The sequence below is a fragment of the Myotis yumanensis genome, unplaced genomic scaffold, assembly GCF_028538775.1.
Source record: "Myotis yumanensis isolate MYYU_CA2020_CCGP unplaced genomic scaffold, mMyoYum1.0.hap1 SCAF_5, whole genome shotgun sequence".
Lineage (NCBI taxonomy): Eukaryota > Metazoa > Chordata > Mammalia > Chiroptera > Vespertilionidae > Myotis > Myotis yumanensis.
This window is the reverse complement of record NW_027223756.1, coordinates 83,298,988-83,321,332: the sequence shown is the minus strand read 5'-3', so window position 1 is coordinate 83,321,332 and position 22,345 is coordinate 83,298,988. Positions and strand designations below refer to the sequence as shown.

General features: G+C 48.6%; 1 protein-coding gene and 1 non-coding gene across 4 annotated transcripts in view; one reads left to right on the top strand and one right to left on the bottom strand.

Moving 5' to 3' along the window:
* The first annotated feature begins 977 nt into the window (after positions 1-977).
* Positions 978-1,098, top strand: LOC139011885 (small nucleolar RNA SNORA16B/SNORA16A family). Its single transcript, XR_011471700.1, has one exon. It is a non-coding gene; the product is annotated as a small nucleolar RNA SNORA16B/SNORA16A family (small nucleolar RNA).
* A 4,531-nt stretch (positions 1,099-5,629) lies between these two features.
* Positions 5,630-22,345, bottom strand: part of ILF3 (interleukin enhancer binding factor 3) — a 32,763-nt gene continuing 16,047 nt past the window's right edge. The window contains exons 2-20 of one of the 3 annotated variants that reach the window (XM_070416032.1): positions 21,634-21,730; positions 20,530-20,759; positions 20,191-20,368; positions 17,229-17,376; positions 15,768-15,859; positions 15,284-15,379; positions 14,525-14,636; positions 14,005-14,102; positions 13,321-13,432; positions 13,111-13,221; positions 12,578-12,777; positions 12,040-12,207; positions 11,464-11,589; positions 11,181-11,357; positions 10,931-11,084; positions 10,734-10,787; positions 7,030-7,389; positions 6,245-6,373; positions 5,630-5,856 (exon numbers count right to left, since the gene is read on the bottom strand). In XM_070416032.1, the coding sequence (XP_070272133.1) occupies positions 5,720-5,856; positions 6,245-6,373; positions 7,030-7,389; positions 10,734-10,787; positions 10,931-11,084; positions 11,181-11,357; positions 11,464-11,589; positions 12,040-12,207; positions 12,578-12,777; positions 13,111-13,221; positions 13,321-13,432; positions 14,005-14,102; positions 14,525-14,636; positions 15,284-15,379; positions 15,768-15,859; positions 17,229-17,376; positions 20,191-20,368; positions 20,530-20,759; positions 21,634-21,636 (2,685 nt within the window). In that variant the 5' untranslated portion in view covers positions 21,637-21,730 and the 3' untranslated portion in view covers positions 5,630-5,719. Of the gene's footprint in view, positions 5,857-6,244; positions 6,374-7,029; positions 7,390-7,604; positions 10,308-10,733; positions 10,788-10,930; positions 11,085-11,180; positions 11,358-11,463; positions 11,590-12,039; positions 12,208-12,577; positions 12,778-13,110; positions 13,222-13,320; positions 13,433-14,004; positions 14,103-14,524; positions 14,637-15,283; positions 15,380-15,767; positions 15,860-17,228; positions 17,377-20,190; positions 20,369-20,529; positions 20,760-21,633; positions 21,731-22,345 lie in introns of those variants that run through there. The other 2 variants (XM_070416034.1, XM_070416033.1) reach the window with 2 other exon arrangements.

Genomic DNA, 22,345 nt, shown 5'->3' with positions numbered 1-22,345 from the left:
AAATAGAAACATCAACGATGAGAATCACTGATTGGCTGCTTCCTGCATGCCCCCTACTGGTGATCAAGCCTACAATCCAGACAAGTACCCTTAACCAGAATCAAACCTGGGACCCTTCAGTTTGCAGGCCGATGCTCTAACCACTCAGAAAACCAACTAGAGCAATAAAAAATAATTTAAAAAATTTCTTAAGCCCTAATGGGTTTGGCTCAGTGGACAGAGCGTCAGCCTCCGGACTCAAGCGTCCCAGGTTCGATTCTGGTCAAGGCATGTACCTTGGTTGCGGGCACATCCCCAGGAGGGAGTGTGCAGGAGGCAGCTGATCGATGTTTCTCTCTCATTGATGTTTCTAACTCTCTATCCCTCTCCCTTCCTCTCTGTAAAAAATCAATAAAATATATTAAATTTTTTTTCTTAAAATAAAAAATAGAATGGTCAGGATCAGACTCACTGAAACGGTGACATTTGAGTTACGGCCTGAAAGACATGAGAAAGGAGCCATGATGGGAACTAAGAGCATTCATGCAGTGGAAATAATGAGCAAAGTCCCCGAGGTGGGAATGTGCCTGGATTGTTTGTGGCGCATGGGGTAGGTCAGTGTGGCTGGAGGGAATGAGGGAAGGAGCAGAAGATGAGGAGCTGGAGGTCAAAAGAGAGGTCCCCCAAGTCCTCTAGTTTGCGTTGAGAACTTTGGCTTTCATCTGAGCTAGAAGGGTGGGATGTGGAGCGAGGCGATCTCTTTCTATCACCAAGAGGTAAAGTAGGGTGTGGAAGTGGGGTGTAACCGAGGTTCAGTGGCATCGAGGTTTCTGTGCCATTCAGTGGGGAGGGCTAGGGGCGCCCTGAGGTCTCCCCTTGAGGAAGTGCTGGGAAGGAGACTTCAGCACGCTGGACAGCGCCTGCACGTTGCTTGGAGACCAGGGATGCGGCCTAGATCGGGGTGGAGCGCGTGAAGGCGCCCTATTAGAAGCTGCGCTCATGGCCCTTTTGGACGCTGCAGCTGCGTCCATATAGCTACTGCGGCCAAAAGTACAGAGGGAGTTTTCCTTGGTCGCTGTTCTGTCCATAACTGATCTGCAACATTTCAGGAAAACAGTTCAAAAAAAACAGAAGCGGCGCACTGCGAGCACCCTATGGGAAAGTGGCAGGGCGGGGCCTAGGAAAGGTCCTGTTAAAATTGCTTGTGATGACACAGACAGAGGGGGCGTCACTGGGCAGGGCCTGTGAAAGGCTTCTATTGGGACTGGGGCTGTTGATTGGGTATGGAAGAGGCGGGTGGTGTGTACCAGGCGAGTCTAGGCGTGTGTTTGCAGAAGTGGGGCTATGGCCGGTTTTGGGGCCCAAGAGGAGGCCCACGCATCATCACAGATGCATAATCAGGATTATAGGGGCGCTCAGATCTCCCAATTTCTTCCCCGAGGAGTCCCTCAAATTGGGTACTAGGTGGTTGGCCTTAAGAAGCTGGTACTTTGATGTCCCAGGACTCATAAGTGCAGGAATTGGATTCTGAAGTGGGCTTTTCAGATACCTCTAACGTTGAAATAGGGGTCCCAGGTTTATCCATCTGGGCGTGGGGGGCACAACTGATATTTTTCCCCACCCTCTCCCCAAGCCCAGCTGCCAAGAGGCTCAGTTTAGGTGTCAGCTTCTTGGGAGACAATGGGAAGACCAGGAACAGGACTTGGGACCTTTGGGTAATGACCTCGTGGCCACGTTCTCGCCATTCCTGCTTGTCCCCCTTCCCCCACAGTGAGGGGAAGAACTGGGAGCCTGGGCTCCTCCCTTCCCTATATCCCGAGGCAAGGCAATGCCCCTTGCCAGGCCATTCTGCTGGTCTGGAACATTGTTTTAACCTATCTTGGGTCTGTGAGCTCTTCCTTTACCAAGTCCAGTGGACTCTGCCAACTAAGCCCCCTGAACCTCACAGCTTGGATGTCCCAGAACTCGAGCCTCATTCCTGGTCTGTTGCCCTCATTCTCACCTCTCCCACACACCTCTTCTCTGCCCAAGTCAAAAGGGCTGCTCTGAAGCTTGACTTAACCTGGGATCTTCCCAGTTCAGAATCCTTCCATAGCTCTCAATTATTGTCAGGATAAAGGTTAGAATTCCTCTGGCTGGCTGTCAAGGCTTTGCACTGGGTGCCCCTCCCTAACCTAGCAACATTTCTATCTTTTTGCAATAAAAAAGTTTCACCCACCTGAGTTTGGCTCCAACTGAAATTTTGTTGCCTCTGCATGGCATAGCTTTCTCTTTCCCTCCCCAACACACCCCTGATCTCAGTTCAAGCATCCTGTCTCACTTGAAACACAAAAGCCTTCCCTGACCCTTCCTGCCCATATGGAACAGGGTCCTCTTGGTGCCTAGAAGCACCATCAGGGCAGGGACCAACTCTGCTACCAAAGTTCCAGTACCCAGTGCAGGAGTGATACATAAACCAACATCTAATAAACAAATGTTGAGTGAATCAAACAATGAACACAGGAAGTTTCCATTTATTCTGGAATGGATTAGAATATGCATCTGGGCCAAAAAGGCTTGTAGCAAAGAGCACACAGACTGAATCTCAGCTGACAGCCCAGCTGTACAGGGCCAGGCCTCAGGGGCAGAGCAGGTCCTGCTGACCACACAAGAATGGTCAACAGGCTAAGGGAGACGAATGCTCTGCCAGGGTAGTTGGGCAGCTAGGTGGTAACTTCCAGGTCAGACTGGCACCTAGCCCAGAGGGACATGAGGCCCAGCGACTGCCAATCTAGAGAGGTAGAATCCTGGATCTGTATCCTATTACTACTCAGAGGTCCCCTTTGGTCCCAAGTCACCAATCCCCACTAACCCCCGTGCCATCAGTTCAAAATTCTGGAAAGGCCCTGCCTCCCCGCCCCCCCCCCCCCCCCCGAAAACACATTGGCCCACCATGCCCGTGTCTATCTGTCCCACCAGTGGTTTGGTCTCCTTTCCTGAGCCCTCTGGAGTGTTGTGTCCAGTCCCAGAGAACTGACACCCCCCAGCCTATTCACCAAGCACCCTGTCTGATCAACTCGCTGAGTAAGCATGTGGGTCGCTGGTCCTTCCTGCTCATGTTCCTGGTGATCTTTGCTGGTGACTGAAAGATGACACTGTCCTCCAGCAATATATGGGTCAAAGCGTCTCCCCCATAGGCCAGCTCTGCTGCCCACTAGGCCCTGGCTGATGAGTTGGAGCAGCAGCTCAGTGAGGGCCTTCTCTAGGCTGGCTTCCTGGGCTTGGAGGGCAGCAGGCCTGGGAAGGCCTTGGTCAGCTTTGAGTGGGTGATGCCCCAGCAAGGCCTTCACGCTCAAGGTGGGTTCACATCTTCCTGAGCCCAGCCTCCTGGAATAGCAGGTCCTGAGGGCTGAGATATTGCAGTTGGCCTCAGGCATCACCAGGCTATCAGCACCAATGAGGTCCCCAAGTAGCACCAAGGTGCCAAGGGATCTAGACTCATGAGCTGTCCCCTCAGGACAGATACCCACCACTTTGTGGCAATGCTGCTGCTGGCTCAGTGTTGTCCAGACCTGACCATGGTGACCTGGCTGTAGCTGAAGCTCCCAGGGTTGTGCCAGCAGCCCAGTGAGTGAAACCTTCACCCAACCCTACTGTGGGCTAAAAAGTGTCTCCCAAAAGATATGTCCACATCCTAACCATTGATGCCTGTGAATGTGACTGACTGTAGTTACAGGGTCTCTGTAGATATAAGGATCTTGAAATAATATCATCCTGGACTAGAGTGGGCCCTAATTCCAATGATTTGGGTCTTCGTAAGAAAGAGGAAGATCTGAGACATAGACTCATATTCATACATTGGAATATGGTACTGGTCTCTGTTTGGGAAACTGATGTGAGGAGACCTGTGTTAACAAGAAAGGTCCAGAGTCTGAAGGCATTAGGCAGTTGGGGCCAAGGGGTTCCTCCCTTAGGATTTCTGAGTGATGCAGACTGTTCAAAGACTGTACCCTGTCATCACAAACACAAGGTCCCAATGATGTCACATGGGTCTTTTTCCCAGCCCCTGCACACGTCTGGGAGAGGAGCTGGGGTGGATATCCACCCTCAAGCCTGTCTCCTCTCTCCACTTGTACACATACTTTAGGCACCTCAGGCCGACCAAAATGTTCACACTGTTGGCCACCTCTTGAATGGATTTCACAGGGCTCCTCTCCCCGACCTGGATCACTTGGTATCTAGGACCTCCTCTGCTGCAGCAGAGGGCAAACATTTTCCAATGTTTTCTTTTTTAGTGCAGAATACCTTTTATCACCTCTCCAAGAAAGCAAGTCTTCATCCTTTGAAGGCACACTGGAGTTTCTGCCTCGGCTGAGTGATCCTGCATCAAGAATGGGTTGCACTTCTCCCAGAAGCCATGGTTAACAAGCACGGGAGGACAAAGAGCTTAGGCTGTGAACAGTGCCAGGGTCTGAGAGGGTGAAGAGGCAGCAAGTCGACAGGGGTCCCTGCAGAGGGCAGTCCAGGCCCTGTCTGCCCACAGGGCTCTTCCCAGACAGGCCACCCCCAGAGTTGAGAAGGGCTGTTCGGGGGAGGGTTCCTCCACTCCACACTGATGTGTAAGTGTAGAATGTTCTGCAGCATTGGCTTCTAAACACTATGTGACAATGTCTCCCAAGCACTAGAAAACTGCCTGCGATTGAGAACAGTGCTCCAGAGAAACCCACTGCAAAGAAGCCCACCTGTGCGCGCTGTGAATTTCTCGGTAGGGGTGCCACAGAGCGCCACCCCAACATAGATGGTTCCATCTGGGGGTGCCTCAGTCAAATTTCAACCAGGCTTTTTCAAATTAGGTTCTATGTACCAAACTTAATCCGTGGTGACTTCAAATTGCACTTATACTACATCCAGAATTCATGGAGCATAAAACAAAGCATGCTCAGTTGTGGGAGCATGGGCCGCTAGGCTGCTATGCAGACACTTGGGGCTGTGGAGTTCGCTGGGACATAGAGGCTACAAGATTCCAGCTAACTGGTTGCTGGCCCTGACCAACTCAGTCAAGATGTCATAAGCCTGGAGGTAGCCACTATACCCTCTTTGGTGAACAGGGACCATCCTGCCACATGTGCTCCACTTTCCAGTGCTGGAAACAGAGTGGAGGAACCTAAACCTGTCCATTGCACTCCTGGAGGGTCAGACACCCAGGCCTACGACGACGGTGCAGTTTTTTTTTTTCTTTTTTTATTTGTCTACATTCAGTTGAATTCAAATGTACTGCCTGAATGATCCAGACATACAAAAACCCCACTCTTTCCCACTGTTTTTTAAAATAAAATCTTCACTTATAAAACTGAAACACTAAAGCATTAAAATACAGAAAGCTCGTTTAACTCACTTCACAAAAGCATTAACAGATGAGGTATCCCTTCTGTAACTATTTCAAGACAAACTGAGTTAACACTAACACCAATTGTAAATAGACAGAGGGATACTGAACTGTAAGAACTCAGAAAACTCTACTCGGACAAAGTTGTAATGGCAACTAACAAACCACTGAAGATGTGGAGTCCCAAACACGGCTAAATATGGGTCACAGAACGGGTCACAAAGTGACCAGCTGCACCTCACAACACAGCAACGTGGACAGGGTAGGGCAAGAGGACCCAGAGGGGCCGCAGACATGTTAACTGTGATGCATAAAACTGAATCTTACAACGAGGAGGGGTAAGTGCAGAAGGTACAAATCTTCACCCTCAGGGCTTTATCTGTACTGGTAGTTCATGCTGTGGTCTGCGTTCCTGCCGTAGCCTCCCTGTGATGACTGGTAAGAGCTGGGAGGGCCGCAGTAATTCTGGCTGGACCCCGGGGAGTTGTAGTTCGATTGTGATGAGTAGCCTCCTGAGGGAAAGAGGGGGTGGGGATCAGCCCAGTCACAAAGGTGTCAGCAGTGGAAGCTCTAAGTGGGGCTAAGCACCAGGCTCTTCTGTGGCTCTCCGTATTGCCAGCATTTCTTCATGGAGGTGGCAAAATTTAGGGTACGGTAATTCCTGGACCTCTGGTTCTAAAAGCCAAGAAACTAAAGGCACACCTACGTTGGTGCTTGCATAGGGCCCCATATGCCCCGTCTCCTGCTTTCTGTTCCTGCCCCACACAGAAGCCAAAAGGCAGCTTTTACTGTGGCCCTGCCCAGGCTATCTGCCCAAGCCAGGCCACACCCATCCTCACAGCCTCTGCCTCTGTGAGGACCCCCCTCCCCAGGCTATGCCACCTGCTGCTCCAGGCCCACCTTGTTTGCCTTGGTACGAGGAACCGCCCCCAGAACCTCCTCCGTAGCCCCCATGTGACCCTGGGTTGTACGACGACCCGCCTGAGCCGTAGCTGTTCCCGCCGCTTCGGCCTCCGCTACCACTGTAGTCTGGGAAAGAGAAGACAGTGTGGTTAAAGGGCCTTGTGCTGCAGCCCTGGACGTGGCAGACCTTTGGCCAAGACCCTGGACCCTTGCAAATTTCCCTGTCTTGACTGCTTAGATTTGGCACAGGTTAGTCTCACCACCAACTGCTTGGGGATGGCTGGAATCCCACAAGGTCACCATGCCCTGGATTGTCCTGATCACCATATTCGGAAGCCAAGTTCCACCCCACTTTCCCACCTGCTCCTCCAACCTAGGTTTCCCAGCGGTTCAGTAATTGCAGAGCTAGCCAAAGTCCCGGCCCCTGCTACTGGGTGTCCCATCACAAACCACGGAACTCCTACCCTTCCCCAGTGGGGCCATTGACACAGTGCAGCCCACCGGTTCTGTACATGAGGTGGAGGGAGAGATGGAGCACAGAGTAACTCACGCTCTTATAAGGGCTGGATGCTCCACAGGTCACCTCGAAGTGGCTGGCCCAGACTCAGACTCCACCCTTTGTGCCCCAGTCTCAACCCACAGCCTCAGGGGCTTAGCCTGGGGGCCTCTGCCTCCAAGTTTGTCCCAATGCCCACCCTGAGGCCAATGCCTCCAACTTCCTTCCAGCCCCCCGCCAGAGGTGGGACAGTGTTGAGCTTTTGGGGGACTGGATGCCAACTCACTGAATTTGCTCTCGTAGCTGTAGTCGGAGCCGCCCCCGCCCCCGGGGGAGCTGTAGGAGTTGGAGTAGTAGTTGCCTTGGCCGTGACTATAGCCTTTCTGCTTGCCCTGTGGGGGGCCATAGTTGCTGTACTGGCTCTGGTTGTAGGACTGCTGCTGGCCTGGGTGGGGCTGGTAGCCTGAGCCGTAGGAGGGTTTCTGCTGGCCCCCGTGTGGCTGTTTCTTCCCGGCATGTTTCGGGGGCACTGGGGAGCTGTAGTTGTCACCTTGGTAGTAGGAGCCGTAGCCGGAGGAGCCACCACCGCCCCCGCCGCCGCCACTGCCAGCATTCCCAGAATGCCCTCCATTGCTGTAGAACTGACCTAAACAGGAAGGCATCCAGTCAGGAGGAGGCTCAGGTAAATGGAGTGGGAACAGAGGGGTAGGGAGGGAAGGTCGAAGCTGTGGGTCCTGAAGGCTGACCCAGGAGCCTGCTGCTCAGGTGGGGGTAGAGTGAGAGGCAGGAGAGCAAGGAGCAGCAGCTCCAGTCCCTAAAGCAGCCTGGTCTGGGCTGGCCCAGCCTTCAGCTCCACTCACCCATTAGCTGATGACAATGGATCTTTGCCAAGCAGCGGCACGGCAGCACGCTGAGAGCAGCTTTTGCAGCGGATGTCAACGTTACAATGAGATGGGCTCCGAGTGCAGGATGACATTCACAACTAGCTGACTGCTACCCAGATGTCCCCAACGATGACAGGAAAAGCAAAGCCCAGAGAAGCAACCAGCCCTCCCCTGCTGTGCTGGGAAGAGGCTTGGCAGTCACAGGCTAGGGTGACCAAGGAAATGCTCTTTAACGAGGTCCCTGACATTGGTGTCATTCTTAGAAGACCAACTGCTCTGACCTAGTTCCAGAAGAACCAGGAATGGACACTTAAGCCAAATGTCCTGGGACTCCTTCCTGATGGGACTTATGCAAACACATGCCTTAGGAGCAATTCCACAGCCTCCAGGGGAAAGAAGACTAAGGCTGGGATCAGAAGATCCAAGTGGTTCCCCAGAGGGCACCTCATTGTTCCCAGCACAGCTGCTGGGCTCAGGCAGGACTGAGCAGCAGGACCGACAAGCGTGCAGCAAGCCGCCACATTCTCAGGCTCAAGGGCGGAGAATGTCACAGAGAGCTCCCCCACTTCTGGTCATTAGGCAAGGACCCCCCAGAACACTGTTTGTCAAGATATGGCTCCCAAAAGACACTCAAGTGGACCTGTGGGAGATGGGTCAGCTAAGGTGCGGGAACAGGGAGAAGATGGGTCCTGTGGGTTGCTGTCCATCTGGCTGGGCAGTGTCCAGTGCTCCCGCAGGGGCAGTGGAGCTCCTGGGTTCCTAAAGCAGGTAGGCCTGGGTGTGCCTTTGCTGGTTAGTTCTGCCTCTGTCCATAGATGGTTGAGGCTGGTGCTTGGTCAATCTGGCTATGCCCAGTATAGGTAGGAGAGGGAGGGGACGCTGCCACACAACCTGTCCCGTTCCATGTAAGGGTCCCTCGTCTTTTGGGTGAATTTGGGAGTCCTCACCAGCCTTCCACCCACTGGAGATGTGCACCCCACAGTGGTGTGCCTTGGGTTGTTTCAACAGTAATTTGGATAGAACTGATCTCTGCTATGGGTTTATTTTCTTCAGGCGGGCAGTCTCCACCCTATACCAACACCCCCATCGCAAAGCCAAGGACAAGGATGTGTCCCACAATGCAAGAGAGCAAACACAAGGAGGCCAGGACAGGAGGTCCTCTTCAAGTCCCCTCTTAGAACTCTGCCACATCAGCTGACCCTCGGCCTACACTGAGTGCCTGCCTCCTCACCCCTCCACAAGCACAGGAATGAATGAAGACGCCAAGTAGTTAGGGCTTGTTACTTTAACATGTATTGATTAAAAAAAAAAAAAAAAAAAAAAGGAGAGGGGAAGTTTTCAACGTCATTCAGGATAACTATTTCCTGGTATAAAAAGACATTATTCTCAAACAATAACTTTCTAAAAAAAAAAAATACATCATGCAAAGTTTTAAAAAGTTTCACTGAATGTTTCAAACCTCTGGGAACAAATTATGCAGTAACCGTTTTGACCAGTTTTTGCCTGAATAAACGCAAAATCTTGCAAGTCAACACAGAGGCAGGCTTTGCTGCAAAAAAGAACTGCTGACCAGAGATAAAACCAGATTTGTTTCCAGGGACTCCCACCAGGAAATGGGGGCCTGAGTAAAGAGCCCAACCGCCTCCGTGCGCCTCTCCACACAGGGAGAAGCCACAATCTCAAGCTTGTACGTTAAGGTAAAAAGGGTGGAAACTTCCAGGGCTTGTCGCAGCTGTGCGCCCAGCAGTGCAGGCCCTACTGAGGTAAAATTTTCACCGGAGAATTGAGCTACATATTAGGCTCTTTCCGCTTGATTATTTTTAAAACTCCATTTAAGAAAATTCTAGAATTCCATTCATTTGCAACTGTAATCAGGACTTGCAAAATTCTGCATTATTGATCCCTTAAGCCTGTCTATTTCTTGCACTAAATGATGGAAGCACAGTTTTGATACCTTTGAGAGTTCACCTCTAGCTAAACCAGCCACAGAATGTCGCATCCCCAATCACCCACCAGAGCATTTACAAGAGGCAGGAAAGGTTAACTTTGCACAATATACAATTCCCCAATGTTCCCATTGTTTTACATGCTTATAAAAAAAAAAAGAAAGAAAGAAAGAAAAGAAAAAAAAGTCGGTTGCTCTGGATTCAGATGTGGTGAAATAGTTTTCAGCACTATCAAAGGCATCAACCAGATTTGGGAATTTGTTAAAAGGTTAAAAATTCATACAAAACCTGCTGTAAATTAAGACAAAGGTAGATTAAAATGCATCATTATCTGTCTCTTAAATAAAGTAATGCTTTCCATAAAAAGCAAAGGTGGGCTTTTGCCTTGATGCTGACCAACGCTGGCTCTAGAATTCTGTGCAATTCTGCACAAAAAAAATGCATTCTCTGAAAATTGTTTTCCACTTATTGTTAACTTCAATATGACCAAGTTCAAAGGCAAATCACGATAAAAACTGCCATTGTCTTAAATTCTGCAGGCTAAGAGTTTCAGACAAGCTGCGGTGACAAGCCACGGTTGAGAAACCCAGTGAAGCACAGGGGCACAGCACGGACACTTTAGGTTTTGGAGTTCGAGAAAATTGGAGTAAAAAGTTGATTTTGTGTGCAATACTTTTAGATGCTCTAGGAAGACCCAAAATCATGATAGCCGTAGCAGTCTGTGAAAAAGTCACCTACAAAAGGGGGAGACAGAGCAGAGAAAAAAAATTAGAATTCTTTTGAAAAATGGCACAGAGCGCCACATTTGAAATTCATGTTTTAGATTTCTCTGCTCCTGTAACCCCCCAATGAAGGCTCCTTCTCAAGACAAGAGCTGTGCATTGTCAGGAAAAGTATATTCATAGATTGGTGCTTCGTTCACATGGCTTAAAGCAGAGAAATTTAAAATTTTTTACTTTTAAGGTACTTTCAAGTCATACAGTGTGTGTGTTAACATTTACAGAGTAAATCACACTTTTGCAGGATGGGGAGGGTGGGGGCCTTGAGGACCACCTGATCTAATCACCAAGGATGGGTGTGGGCCACCCTGACCTAACTCAGGCATGGGAGCTACACTGCAGCTTCTTCCCAAACTCAGACCAAGAGAAATACACACTTACTGTAGCCAGCTGTTGCCGAGTTGCCTCCATACCCATAGCTGCCATACCCAGCGCCTAGAAAGGAACCGATAGGGTTATCAGGGCTGGAGGCAGGTCTCCTCTGCATCTGCCTCTCCCAGCATCTCAGCTCAACCCTAGGGGCCCCACACACCCGAGAGAGCAAGACAGGCCCATGGGTATGGGACAAGGTTCCTCACCAGCATTCATGTAGTTTCCATGGTTGGCGCCACCAAATCCTCTTCCTCTACCCCGACCACGGATGCTCCCTCCTCTTCCCCGCCCTCGAAGGTTTGGGGGTGGGGGCACTTCGTTGTGCATGGGGCCTCCCATGCCAAAACCAGGGTTATGTGGCTGGACAAGAAAGAACAGACAAGTTACATTTGCCTCATTTTCAGATCACAGAAGAATTCATGCCAAGCTTAAGAGATTGCAGGGGCAGCCAGTTACCTTAGCAGCAAATTTCAGTCCACCTCTGACAGGCACAGGTGCTCTCTTCTTCTTATTGGCTTCCAGGGAGAGAGGGGCATCAGGGAATAGCTTTTCTAGCGCAGCAAGGGCAGCATGTGCTTTTGCCACCTTTTTATTTGAGCCAGCACCTTGAAACTTCTGTCCATCTACCTCGACCTGAAAGAACAGACATGTGTCAGGGGTGATCCAAAACCTCCCACTGGGGCAAGGGGACTCTCCAAAGATTCCAGGCCTCCACAGGAACTGCTCCAGGATCACTCACCTCCATCACAAAGCGCTTGTCATGGCTGCCACCAGTCTCTGAGATGAGCTCATACTTGAGGCCACGCCTCTTCTCATTAAGTTCCATGACGGGGTTCTTGCCATGCTTGGTCAGAATCGGCCCCTGCTGTTTTATGTTCTCAGGGAAAAAGGAAAAAAACACACACACAAACCCAACCCACTCAGCCAAGGGCTGTCCAACACGTGCTGTATAGCCACTACTGCATCACAGCCCTCCACTCCATGTATCCTGCTGTCCCACACCACCCTCGCCTCTGAAAATCACCTGTGAGCCTCCCAGCAATAAGATGACCTCCACCTGCACCCTCTTCTTCTGGGAAATGGCCTATCATTGACTGAGGGTCACCCCAGGACATCCCTGAGTGCTAGGTCAACATCAGCAAAGCCTTCTGAGTAGTAGCTCAAAGGCTCACATCCAGTTCCCCCTATAGGTTCCCAGACTGGAAGGTGACTCCTTTGCGAGAAAATGAGGAGGACCAGCAACCATCCAGGTTCAGAGGACACAAGGCTGCCTGCACTACCCTGTTGTGCTATCCAGCGCCCACCATGGGCTCACCTCGGTAGTGGGATCCGCAGTAAAGGCAGCAGTGGGGGTCGAAGCGGCTTCTACCACAGGTGGAGGGGCCATGACAGCTGGCTTGGCCTCAGTTTCCTCAGCCGAGTCCTCCCCCTTACTGGAGTCTCTGCCTTCAGCACCGGTAGGCAAGCCCATATCCTGTAACACCTGGGAGGGAGATCCGCAAGGCCCCCGTGAGGGATGGGGCTCAGCACTGGGACACTATAAATCAGAAGCTCCGAGGGTGGTACCCAGCAATTTGCAGGGTGTTGCTTCCTTTAGCTCCCCACATGCCCAACCATGTGTGGACACCTTCCGCCTGTCAGCCATGCTGACAAAGGCATTCTTGCCACATGTGATTTGATGAACATTAAAAAACCTAACCATTTCATTGTTTGTATACCCTCCCTAAGCCTCATAGTGTTTGCAGCTAGGACTTAAATAGGAGACGACAGGTATGAAAAAATCCTAGATGAACAAAGTGCTTTTGCTGTCTAAAGGGAAAGCATACGTTGGATAATGCCACCAGCTACCGTACCTTAACAGCCACATGCAGCTTGGCAGTCTTTTTGGATGGTCCGGAAGCCTCGAATGAGCTGCCATCTACTTCCACAGACATGGTGAAGATGGGGGCATGGACCGGCCCCGCCTGGGAAACCAGTTTATACTGCAGCCCGGGCTTCAGCTGGTTCAGCCTCATCAGGGCATTCATAGCCTGGGGAGGCTCTGCCTTCTCCTCTAGAGAAAGACCACCAACATCACTCTGGAACATCAGTCAGTTCTGAACCGGGGAGGGGGTCACTTCTGATATGGGCTTTTGTAACGGGAGATGATGGATTGGGCAGCTGCAAGGCCTTGTCTATGCTGTTCCCAGGTACACGCCACTGCTGGGGTCACCAGTAGGGGCACATCCTCCCCCCACACTTGTCTTCTGTACCCATATGATATACTTAACCAGTTTAAAGACATCTTAAATATGTCTGAAGAAATTCAGGTGTGTCCCTACTTTGTGGTTAACCTTAAATGGAGACAGATGGAGGATAAAAAAGGCCTAGCAACAAATGCCTGTACCTTTCTTCTGAATCTTCTTCTTTTTTTTGCTGGGAGACTTTTCCTCTCCATCCTCCTCCATTGGGCGTTTCATTGGTGTAATGGCGTAGGTGGTACTGGGGGGGATTTGAACTGAAAGAGATCAGGACAGAAGTAGTTAAGAGACTAGTCTGGTGCTCTGTGAGGGGCTCACAAGGCCCCTGCCCAACTTGGAACCCTTGGCAGACTTACCCGTGTAGTCCACTGGGTTTTCATTCTTTGGTTTCTTGGGCATCTTAGAAGGCAGAGGGTCCATACCCAGGACTTTATGCAGCTGTCCAAATGCAGCAAGTCGCAGAGCATGCTGGAAAAGGGGAAGAGGAACAGGAACCTGACTCAGCCGCCCTGTGTGCCTGGCCAAGGTGTGTACGCTTGCTAATGCCTTCTGGAAGGGGCAGGAGCTGAGGGGTTGCTAATAGTCTCCCCTAAAATAGCAAGGGGTCCCCCAACAGCCAGGGGAGGGCCTGACTTCCAGGACCCAGCCTTGCTGTGGGGGAAGGCCAGCCTGTGACCACCCGCCTCAAGAGGAATACAGGAGACCCCAATCTGGGGACTGGTTGCCACACGGAGCCACGTGGTGGGCCTGCAAGGGAAGGACCCCTGGAAAAATCTAAACAGCAAATACATCTCCCCACTGAACTCGGTGTCTGAAAACAACACCCGAGCAGGCTGAGGAGCAGGCTACAACCACGCGTGGCACCAGGGGAAAGAAGCAGCCCAGATTGGGGCGCCCTGTATCAGGCACAATCCCTTCGCCTTCAGTCCCAACCTGAGCCTACTGTCCAGTGGCGACCCTGAGAATACCCAGTAATGGAACTAGAAGCCAGTGATTACAGACTGGGTAAGGGCTCACGGTGGCAATGGCGATGACTATACCTGCGCACTCTGTGTGATATCTTCCCGTTGCTGTCTGTCTAGATGCCCAATAGCATCAGTGGCTTCTTTTTCACAAGGGTCATAAATGCCAGAACCATCTGAAGGCAGGAAACAAGGAAGATATGCAGAGGATTATCCTTTAGTGTCTCGGAAGAGTTGTACTGGCTGAGGGAACCAGATGCGTTACCCCCCACGCCCCATCCACACCCAGCTCTGGAAAACACGCTGAGCTCGGTGACCCACTCAGCATCCAGCCCATGAGAGAAATAATCCACATGTGTCTCAGAGCAAGGAGCTCACATGGGAGTGGGTCACCAGTGCCCCGGATCCGCCCTGAGTCACAGCTGCGGAGCCGGCACAGGGCTGGATATGATGGTGCAAGAGGGTAGTCACATGCTTTAGCCCTATGGGGACATGGAGCTGCTGCTGCCCTAACCCGGTCAGGGGACCCGCCAGGAAGTGGCCTCAGGGCCTTGATCCCTGTCCTTTTCCTATAACTTGCAAAGCACAAGGCCCCAACCTGGCATCACGATGCCTGACGCCAGGCACTCCAGCACTCTCCGCAGGGCCTCGCCAGCACCCATGGGTCTGTTGGCTGTGCCGATGGACTTTTCACAGAGAAGCTCAAGGGGCTGAAAGGCAAGAGGGATAGTTAGCCCATGTCCAGGGGTGGGGGGTGGGGGTGGTTGGCCAATGCTGAGGAGCTGTCACTGTGTATATGTGAGGAGGGGCTAGCATGGAAAGTCACAGCCATTCAAGTTCACAAGTCAGGGCTAAGCCAAAGATAGGACACGTAGATCAGGGCTCAGCCAACTTTTCCTTAAAGGGCCAGACATTCAATCTTTTCAGCCACATTGGCCAGGAGGCCAAGTTAAAGTTATTTTGTAGGTACTTATATTTAAAATTACAAAAACATCCTTAAGTATGTGCTGTAAAACAGGCAGCTGGCCAGAATTGGCCTGTAGGCCTATTTGCTGACTGCCGGCCAAGAGTAGCCACAAAGGCTTCATCATGGAGCCGAGCATGTCACAGTATGTGCTAGCACCCTCCCTAGGCTAAGCTGTGTACCTCCTCAACAGTGATGGGGGTCCTGGTCTCACTTTCACCTTCCACCCAGGATGTGGCATACAGCAGTTGCTAAACAAGCAGCTAGGATGGGGACACATCAGCTACACCCCAAAGGGCCACTCTAGCCCAGATACCAGAAGATATTCCTGGGCTATGGAAGAAGGTCCCTGGTACACAATCCCCAGGTGGCCATAGCTAGAAGGTGCCTTACCCATCCTCTTAGAGGACCCCAGGTGGGCACTCGGGTGCACAGGTCCCTCAGGACCCGGATGACAATAACACAAGACTTCAGCCCATTGGCTCTGGCCTAGAGGAACAAAGCACAGACTCTTTACACAAGGCACCTACCAGAACACAAGGCAAACATGAACAACACAAGTCTCAGGGTGCTACTTTGTCCAGGGTAAAGGATGAACATTCACAACCATCAAGTGTGTGGTTGGCAGTGATGCCACTGTGTGGACGATAATAATGTTACTCTTGGCACAAAGCAGCAGCAACCCACCTACTCAGTCACAAGCCTCCTTGGGGGACTGGCAATTGGTTTATGCGTGCTGCATTAGCAACTGCATGCCTGCAGGTGCTCAACTCTGCACGGCACTGGTCAACATTACTGAAACTTTACAGTGCAAGTTAGCCACGTTAAAACTTAGGAATTCTCTACCAAAAGACAAATAGAAGAACAAAATGCAAACCTGGAACCACTTGGCGTGTCGGAGGGACGCCAAGGCAGCAAGGCATTTCTGCCTGTCCAGGACGTCCGGGGGGTCGTTGACTGATAGCGTTTCTATTCATGGATGGAATAAGAAGACAAGGCACAGTTTGACCAAGGGGTTTCTGTCAGGTGGAAAGGGGATGTGGCAGCTTCCTAAAGAGCAGTGGAGGTTCCCAGAATCTCAAGTCATCTCTACCCTGGACCAGGGAAGGAGAAGCCTGAGTGTGTCAACTCTGCCCAGAGAGGAAATTGCAAAAATTGGAGGCCCCTCCAAAAAAAAACAAAAACAAAAAAAAACGAAAATACAAGTGGGAAGTTACTCTACAAGGAATAATCCCATAGGGGAGGGAATAGATAGGTGGATCCTATCTTCTAATAGACTGTTACCATGCTTCCTCCCCGGTATCTCCCAATAAATTAGCTATATTAAAATTTCCAATAGAGAAAAAAAAACCACACACACAAAAAAACCCTACAAAAAAAACAAAAACAAAAGAGTGGTGGGGGGGAGTCGAAATGAACTCCCTCTCTGCTTCCCACAACAGCCATCCCAAGGCATCTGCCGCAAAGGGGACCACCTCCACCCACCAGGCAGGACTGCCCTAGCCCCAGCCCTTGACAGAGAGAGTCCTGTTGGTCAAAGGTCCAGCTTCCCTAAACTGATAAACTAAAAGGGCGTTGGTAGTTGGATTCAGGTATCAGAACCAAAGGTAATCAAAGCACAGCAACAAGGGTGCTAAGTGTGAGCCCATGCTGCAGCAAAGCTGGTGTTTGTAGTTCTGCCGTGTGCGTATCAGGGATTTGGATAAGGCCTGTTCCCTTAATTTGTGGTGTGATGTTTGTGATAAAAAAATTCACACAAGAGGGAAGCCCTGGGAGGACTCTGAGTTGTGAAAGCATTATTAGTGTCTGAACTTTAGTTTTTTGAAAAATAAAATCACACAACTGTTTAACTTTGTATCAGCTCTTTGCATTTCAATTACTGAGCTGATCAAAGCAGCCAGTGGAAGGAAGACAAATGAAGAAGCCCTCAGTTCTGCTGCACCACAAGCTGCTAGTACAACTCCATCATGATGTTTACGCAGAAGCCATATGGTTGTCTCCCATAATTTAAAAAAACTGTAACATCACCCTGGACATACTTTTTCAAGGCCACAGAAGAGAATGGCTCAATAGAAAAGCCAACTGTAACACTGATGACAGCATTCAAGGATTAAGACAAACCAAAATGGTGCAATCCTCTGAAAAGTGCTACTCACTTTTAGTGCAACTGTTTGATCAAACTCCCCAGTACCAAAACAGGAGATGTGATCTCAGAGTAACAGTGGGCAAAGCTACACCAGTATCCTTTTATCAACGAAGTCTAAAACTGAATAGCACATTTGAGTAGTGAGGGAACACCAAGTTTCCAAAGTCCTGCTGGCCTTCTCAGCCTCCCTACCTCCAGCTAATACTTTCTCCATTTCTTCTCTGACAACGGGGGATGTCAGGTGGATAGTCAGGGACAATGGAGGCTCTTTTGTATTTTTTATCACTATCGCAGCATCATCGACAGATTGGAGTATTTCGTACTTATCTTCTGTAACAGCCTAAAAAAAGAAAATGCAATTTTCAAATACTTTCTCAAGGGAATCCACACTTCTAGTTAGCCCCACTGGTTGTTGCAGAAAACAGGCCAATGTCTTGGGGTGTGATGGACAGCAGGCCCTTCATCTAGGGGGTCAGGACCTCCCTCTAATTGGCAAGGTCTATGGCTATTTTCCAGTACTTCATAGGCAAAGATGTCATTTTTCACAGGAAGCTTCATAATGCAACATGCAACAGTTCAGGGCCTGAGAGCGTGAATCCTCCTTTTGTCATTAGCTAGTTGCGTGACTTTAGACAAATCACTTAATCTCATTATGACTCCTATTTCTAGCCCTGGCAGGTGTGGTTCTGTTGGTTGGGCGTTGTCCTGTGCACTGAAAGGTTGCTGAGTCGATTCCTGGGTCAGGGCACATTGATGTTTCTCTCTCTCTAAAAAAATAAATTAATAAGTCTTAAAAAACTCCCAAAACATTGTGGCTTCTAATTTGTAAAATGGACTTAATGACATGACCTACGCCACAAGGCTGCAGGAGGCTTAACCTGGACTCTGGATGGAAAGCTCAGCTCGCAGCACAAAGTGAGCATCTAGGAACTGCTATTTCCACACCGGGATGAGCAGCCACCAATGTGTGGAGTGAAAATGATGTGCGGTAAAATAGTTTGTCGTGTGGTGCATATTAAAGCACGTACTCACTGCAAATGCATGTCTCTATAAGGATGGTCACAATGGTCTGACTCTGTTTTTTTAAATACCAGTTTACATGCCTTGATGAAGGAAAGTCAAGCTTTTATTATTTTTTAAAGGGAAACAAAGTAAGTTTCAAATGTAGGGAAGACAACTGTACTTCCAAAAATCTAAACTGGGGGTTTTGCTCCTCCGCAGTACTGGCCTTCAGGCCGGATCATTCTGAGAGTGGGTCTGTCTTGTGCATTGTAGGGTGATGAGCAGCATACCGCCACCCTCTACCCAATAGATGCCAGTAGCACTCTACTCTTCACACTGTGACAACCAAAACTGTCCCCAGAAACTACCACATGTCTCCTGGGTGTGTGTGTGTGCAAATTTGCTGGTCAAAAACAAAACAAACAACAACAACAAACCCATTCATCTAGAGATGAGACAGGAGGAAGAGCCAACTTGAAGTATGAAAGTGATTCCACCCAAGGTTTCTGGCTTTGAAGATGAGGGAAGCCTCAGTAATGGAATACAGCAGTGGCCTATAGGTGCTGGGAATGACCCTCGGCTAACACAACCAGCAAGAAGGCAAGAAACTTAGTCCTACCACTACAAGGAACTGAATTATGTCAACAACTTGAATGAACAGGATAGTTTCTCCTCTACAGCCTGATTTTGGCCCACAGAGACCTACATAGGACTTCTGACCTTCAGAACTGAAAGATAATATATCTGTGTTGTTTGACCTCCAGAACTGAAAGATAATATATCTGTGTTGTTTTAAACAAAAAGACAAAACAAAACAGAAAAGCCACAACCCACCAATCTAAACAGATAAAAATGTAGTTTATTTGCATCTTTCTCTAAAACCCACTCTTTATATATAAAAAAAGTTGTCCTTCTGCTCAGTTGGTTGAGCATCATCCCATGCACTGAAGGTAATGCTGGTTCACATCAATGTTTCCCTTTCACATTGATGTCTCTCTCTCTCCCCATCCTCTAAAAAATCAGTAAGAAAAAAAAGTCCTTCCTTCAGAAACATTTTCATCAGCTTAATTTTCTTCAATTAATAGGCTTTTAATAGACAAGGATAAAATTAACTTAAAATTACTTACTATTAAAACAGAAAAGCTAGGGTTTCATCTTAAATAGCACCTCAGAATGACCTATTGTAGTGCATTAGCTTCACATTTCAATTCTGCCCTTTGTCCTGAATCCCAAATTGTCAGTCACAAGGGACAGAATGCAACCAACTGATGTTCCCTCTCACATCAATGCGCCCCCCCCCAAATCAATAAGCATATCCTCAAGTAAGAATTTAAAAAAGAAGTGAATGGTATTTCTAAGGAATGAGTTTTACTTCTTTTGTTTTTGCTAATCCTGTCATTAAATCCAGGAGGCAGCCGGTTGCAGTGATGTGTGGAGGTTCTGAAGCCCCAGAAATCAGCAGCTAGGGGTGCCAGTGTCTGTTACTCTTCCCAAATACCTTGTTGATAAAGCCCTATCTACAAGGAGCATTGTGAAGATGAAATGATACATGTAAAATGTATGCCTGGCCCTGGCAGGGTGGCTCGGTTGGTTGGAGTGTTACCTTCTATACCAAATGATTGTGGGTTTGTTTCCTAGTCATTTGTAAGTTGTGGGTTCCATCCCCTGTAGGGACACATGCGGGAGGCAACCAATTGGTGTTTGTCTCCCTTTCCCTCTCTCTCTAAAAATCAAAAACATGCCCTGAGGCGAGGATTAAGGGGAAAAATAGGATCTGATTTTTAAAAAGGTTTCGATGATGTCAAAGTTTAGATCAGAGGGAAAGAGTTAATTATACTATCTATTCATCCATCCTCCCACCCAGCCATCCAAATGGAGTCTGGATGTGAAATTCAAGCCTACTGAGGCCCTAGAACAGTGCAGCCTAGTATATGGTAGGTACTGGGTCCTTCCTCGAAGCCAGTGTCTGGGCACCACTGCAGCCACCCAGCCATTGTCCTCAGATCCTAAGTGGCTCTGCAGCACCCTGTCCTTTCCCTATTGAGGTGTGAGCACAGCAGGTATAAGGGTGGGTGTAGAGTATGTCTTTTGGCACATGTCACAGTTGGGCATCTCTTCCTCTGCCCCACCCAGTGGAGGTGGTCACACTCACAGCGAGCTGGATGGCCAGGTTGTCAGCCACCTTGTCCAGGAGGGCAGTTGTGGGTTTCTCCTTGCATAGCAGCACCAGCTCCAGGTCCAAGTCCCCCTTGAGCAGGAGGCCCTTTGCCACAAGGCCAACACGCATTACACCCCGCAGGGTTCTGGTCATATGCTCCGTCTTTTGCTCCCTGAAGGACAGATCAACGCATGCTATGTGAGGGATTCAGCCTGGCCAGAACCCAGAAAGGCTGGAGTTTCTTCAGAAAGGAAATGCTCAACTCTAAACTAGTCAGTCTCCCTAGAAAGAAGAAAAACAAAACAAAAAACCACAACAAAACCTCAAACTTACCCGGCCCCTTCTTTGCTCTCATCCTCTGGGGGCGCGTCCAAGTTCTCAGACTCGGCATGTTCACTGCTGCCTTTCTCCTGCTCATCAATCCAATCAGACACAGCTTTGAGCGCCCGCTCTGTGTGGGACACCATGTTCTGGACTGCCTCCAGTTCCTCTTGGGTTGGATAAACAGAAGAATGCTTTGCCATCACGTGGCGATCATCATTCACAAAAATTCGCAATGGACGCTGGAAATGTGAAAATTCAGTTAAAACCAATGTGAAGAGACCAAGCAACCCACCATTTACCTTTCAGGCTGCATAACTCATAACTATGCTTTATCATTTGTGTGAAAATAAGACCACAGTAGTCCCCCCTTCTCCACGGAGGATACATCCCAAGACCCCCAGTGATGTCTGAAACTACGGATAGTACCAAACTCTATATATACTGTTTTTTCCCTATGCATACATACCTATGATAAAGTGTAATTTATAAATTTGGCACAGTAAGAGATTAACAACAAATAAAATAATTTAACAATATACTGCAATAAAGGTTATGTAAATGTGGTATTTCTCTCTCTTTCTCTGAAAATATCTCACTGTACTATACTATCCTTCCTTGTCTTCTTGTGAGGTGATGATGACAAAATGCCTACTTGATGAAGTGAGGTGAATCTGAATTGCTTATTTCTGGAATTTTCCATATAATATGTAGCCTGCGGTTGACAAGGGGTAAGCAAAGCAAAGCCGCGGATGGGGGGGAATTACTGTACAGGGGTGGACAAAAGTAGGTTTATAGATGTAATACAAATTAATAATACAATAAATTAATAAATAACAGTACAAGAATAAACTGTGTTTCACATACAACTGTAAACCCATTTTTGCCCATCCCTGTATATGAACACTCAGAAAAGGACAACTAGACATAACAGTTGTTCTTTCTCTAGACAGTAGGGGAAGGGATCACTTATATTTCTATGTTATTTGAATTGTTACACTATGTAGTAGAATTCAAGTTAAATGAAAAATAGAATCAAATATATTGAGGCAATACTCCAAACATCTGTACATGTATGAAGAAATAGTACCTATGATTAAAGAAAAAGTTTCTTACCATTTTTACTTCTTTTTCTGTAGTGTCTGGAAATCAAATTTTGCTTATATTTTCAAATTGTGACAGATTTCCTTGGTGTTATCAATACTTCAGCTATCTATAAAATCAGAAAATCTTTTTAGTTTCAAATTTCATAGATGAATGAATTTTAGAGGACAGCAGCGCTGACTCATTAAGAAGCCCCATTAACACAGCAGGACACATCTTTATTTTCAAGTAATCACTGCTAAGCCAAGGTACAAACAACTAATTAATTATTAAGTTCCCTAAAAATGAAAAGAGCTGGCTTCTAGAAGCAAAATCTCACTTCAGGCCCACACTCAGATGATTTTTACTTCTTCTATCTTCTTTCATCATTTCTTATATAAAGTATGCCAATTTTTACAAATATAAAGGAAAAGATGGATTCTGGTCCTTAAGGGTAATGAAGAAATGGAAGAAGCAAGAGACAGGGCTCTAAAAGGATCCTATAAACTGGAAAGGCAAGAACCTTCTGAAATACCAGGTAGATGTGACCACTTGCACCACAAAGACACACCTGTGGGTTCATCCTTGGAGAGGCTGAGACAACTGAAACGCACAACAGAAGTCTTCAAGACAAACACAGCTATAATTATAATTCTGACTACAACCTACTCAACCCCCACTCTGTGTAAACATTCTGGTCCACACAGAAATCTCCCAAATGAGTAAACAACAAAAAACCCATCAG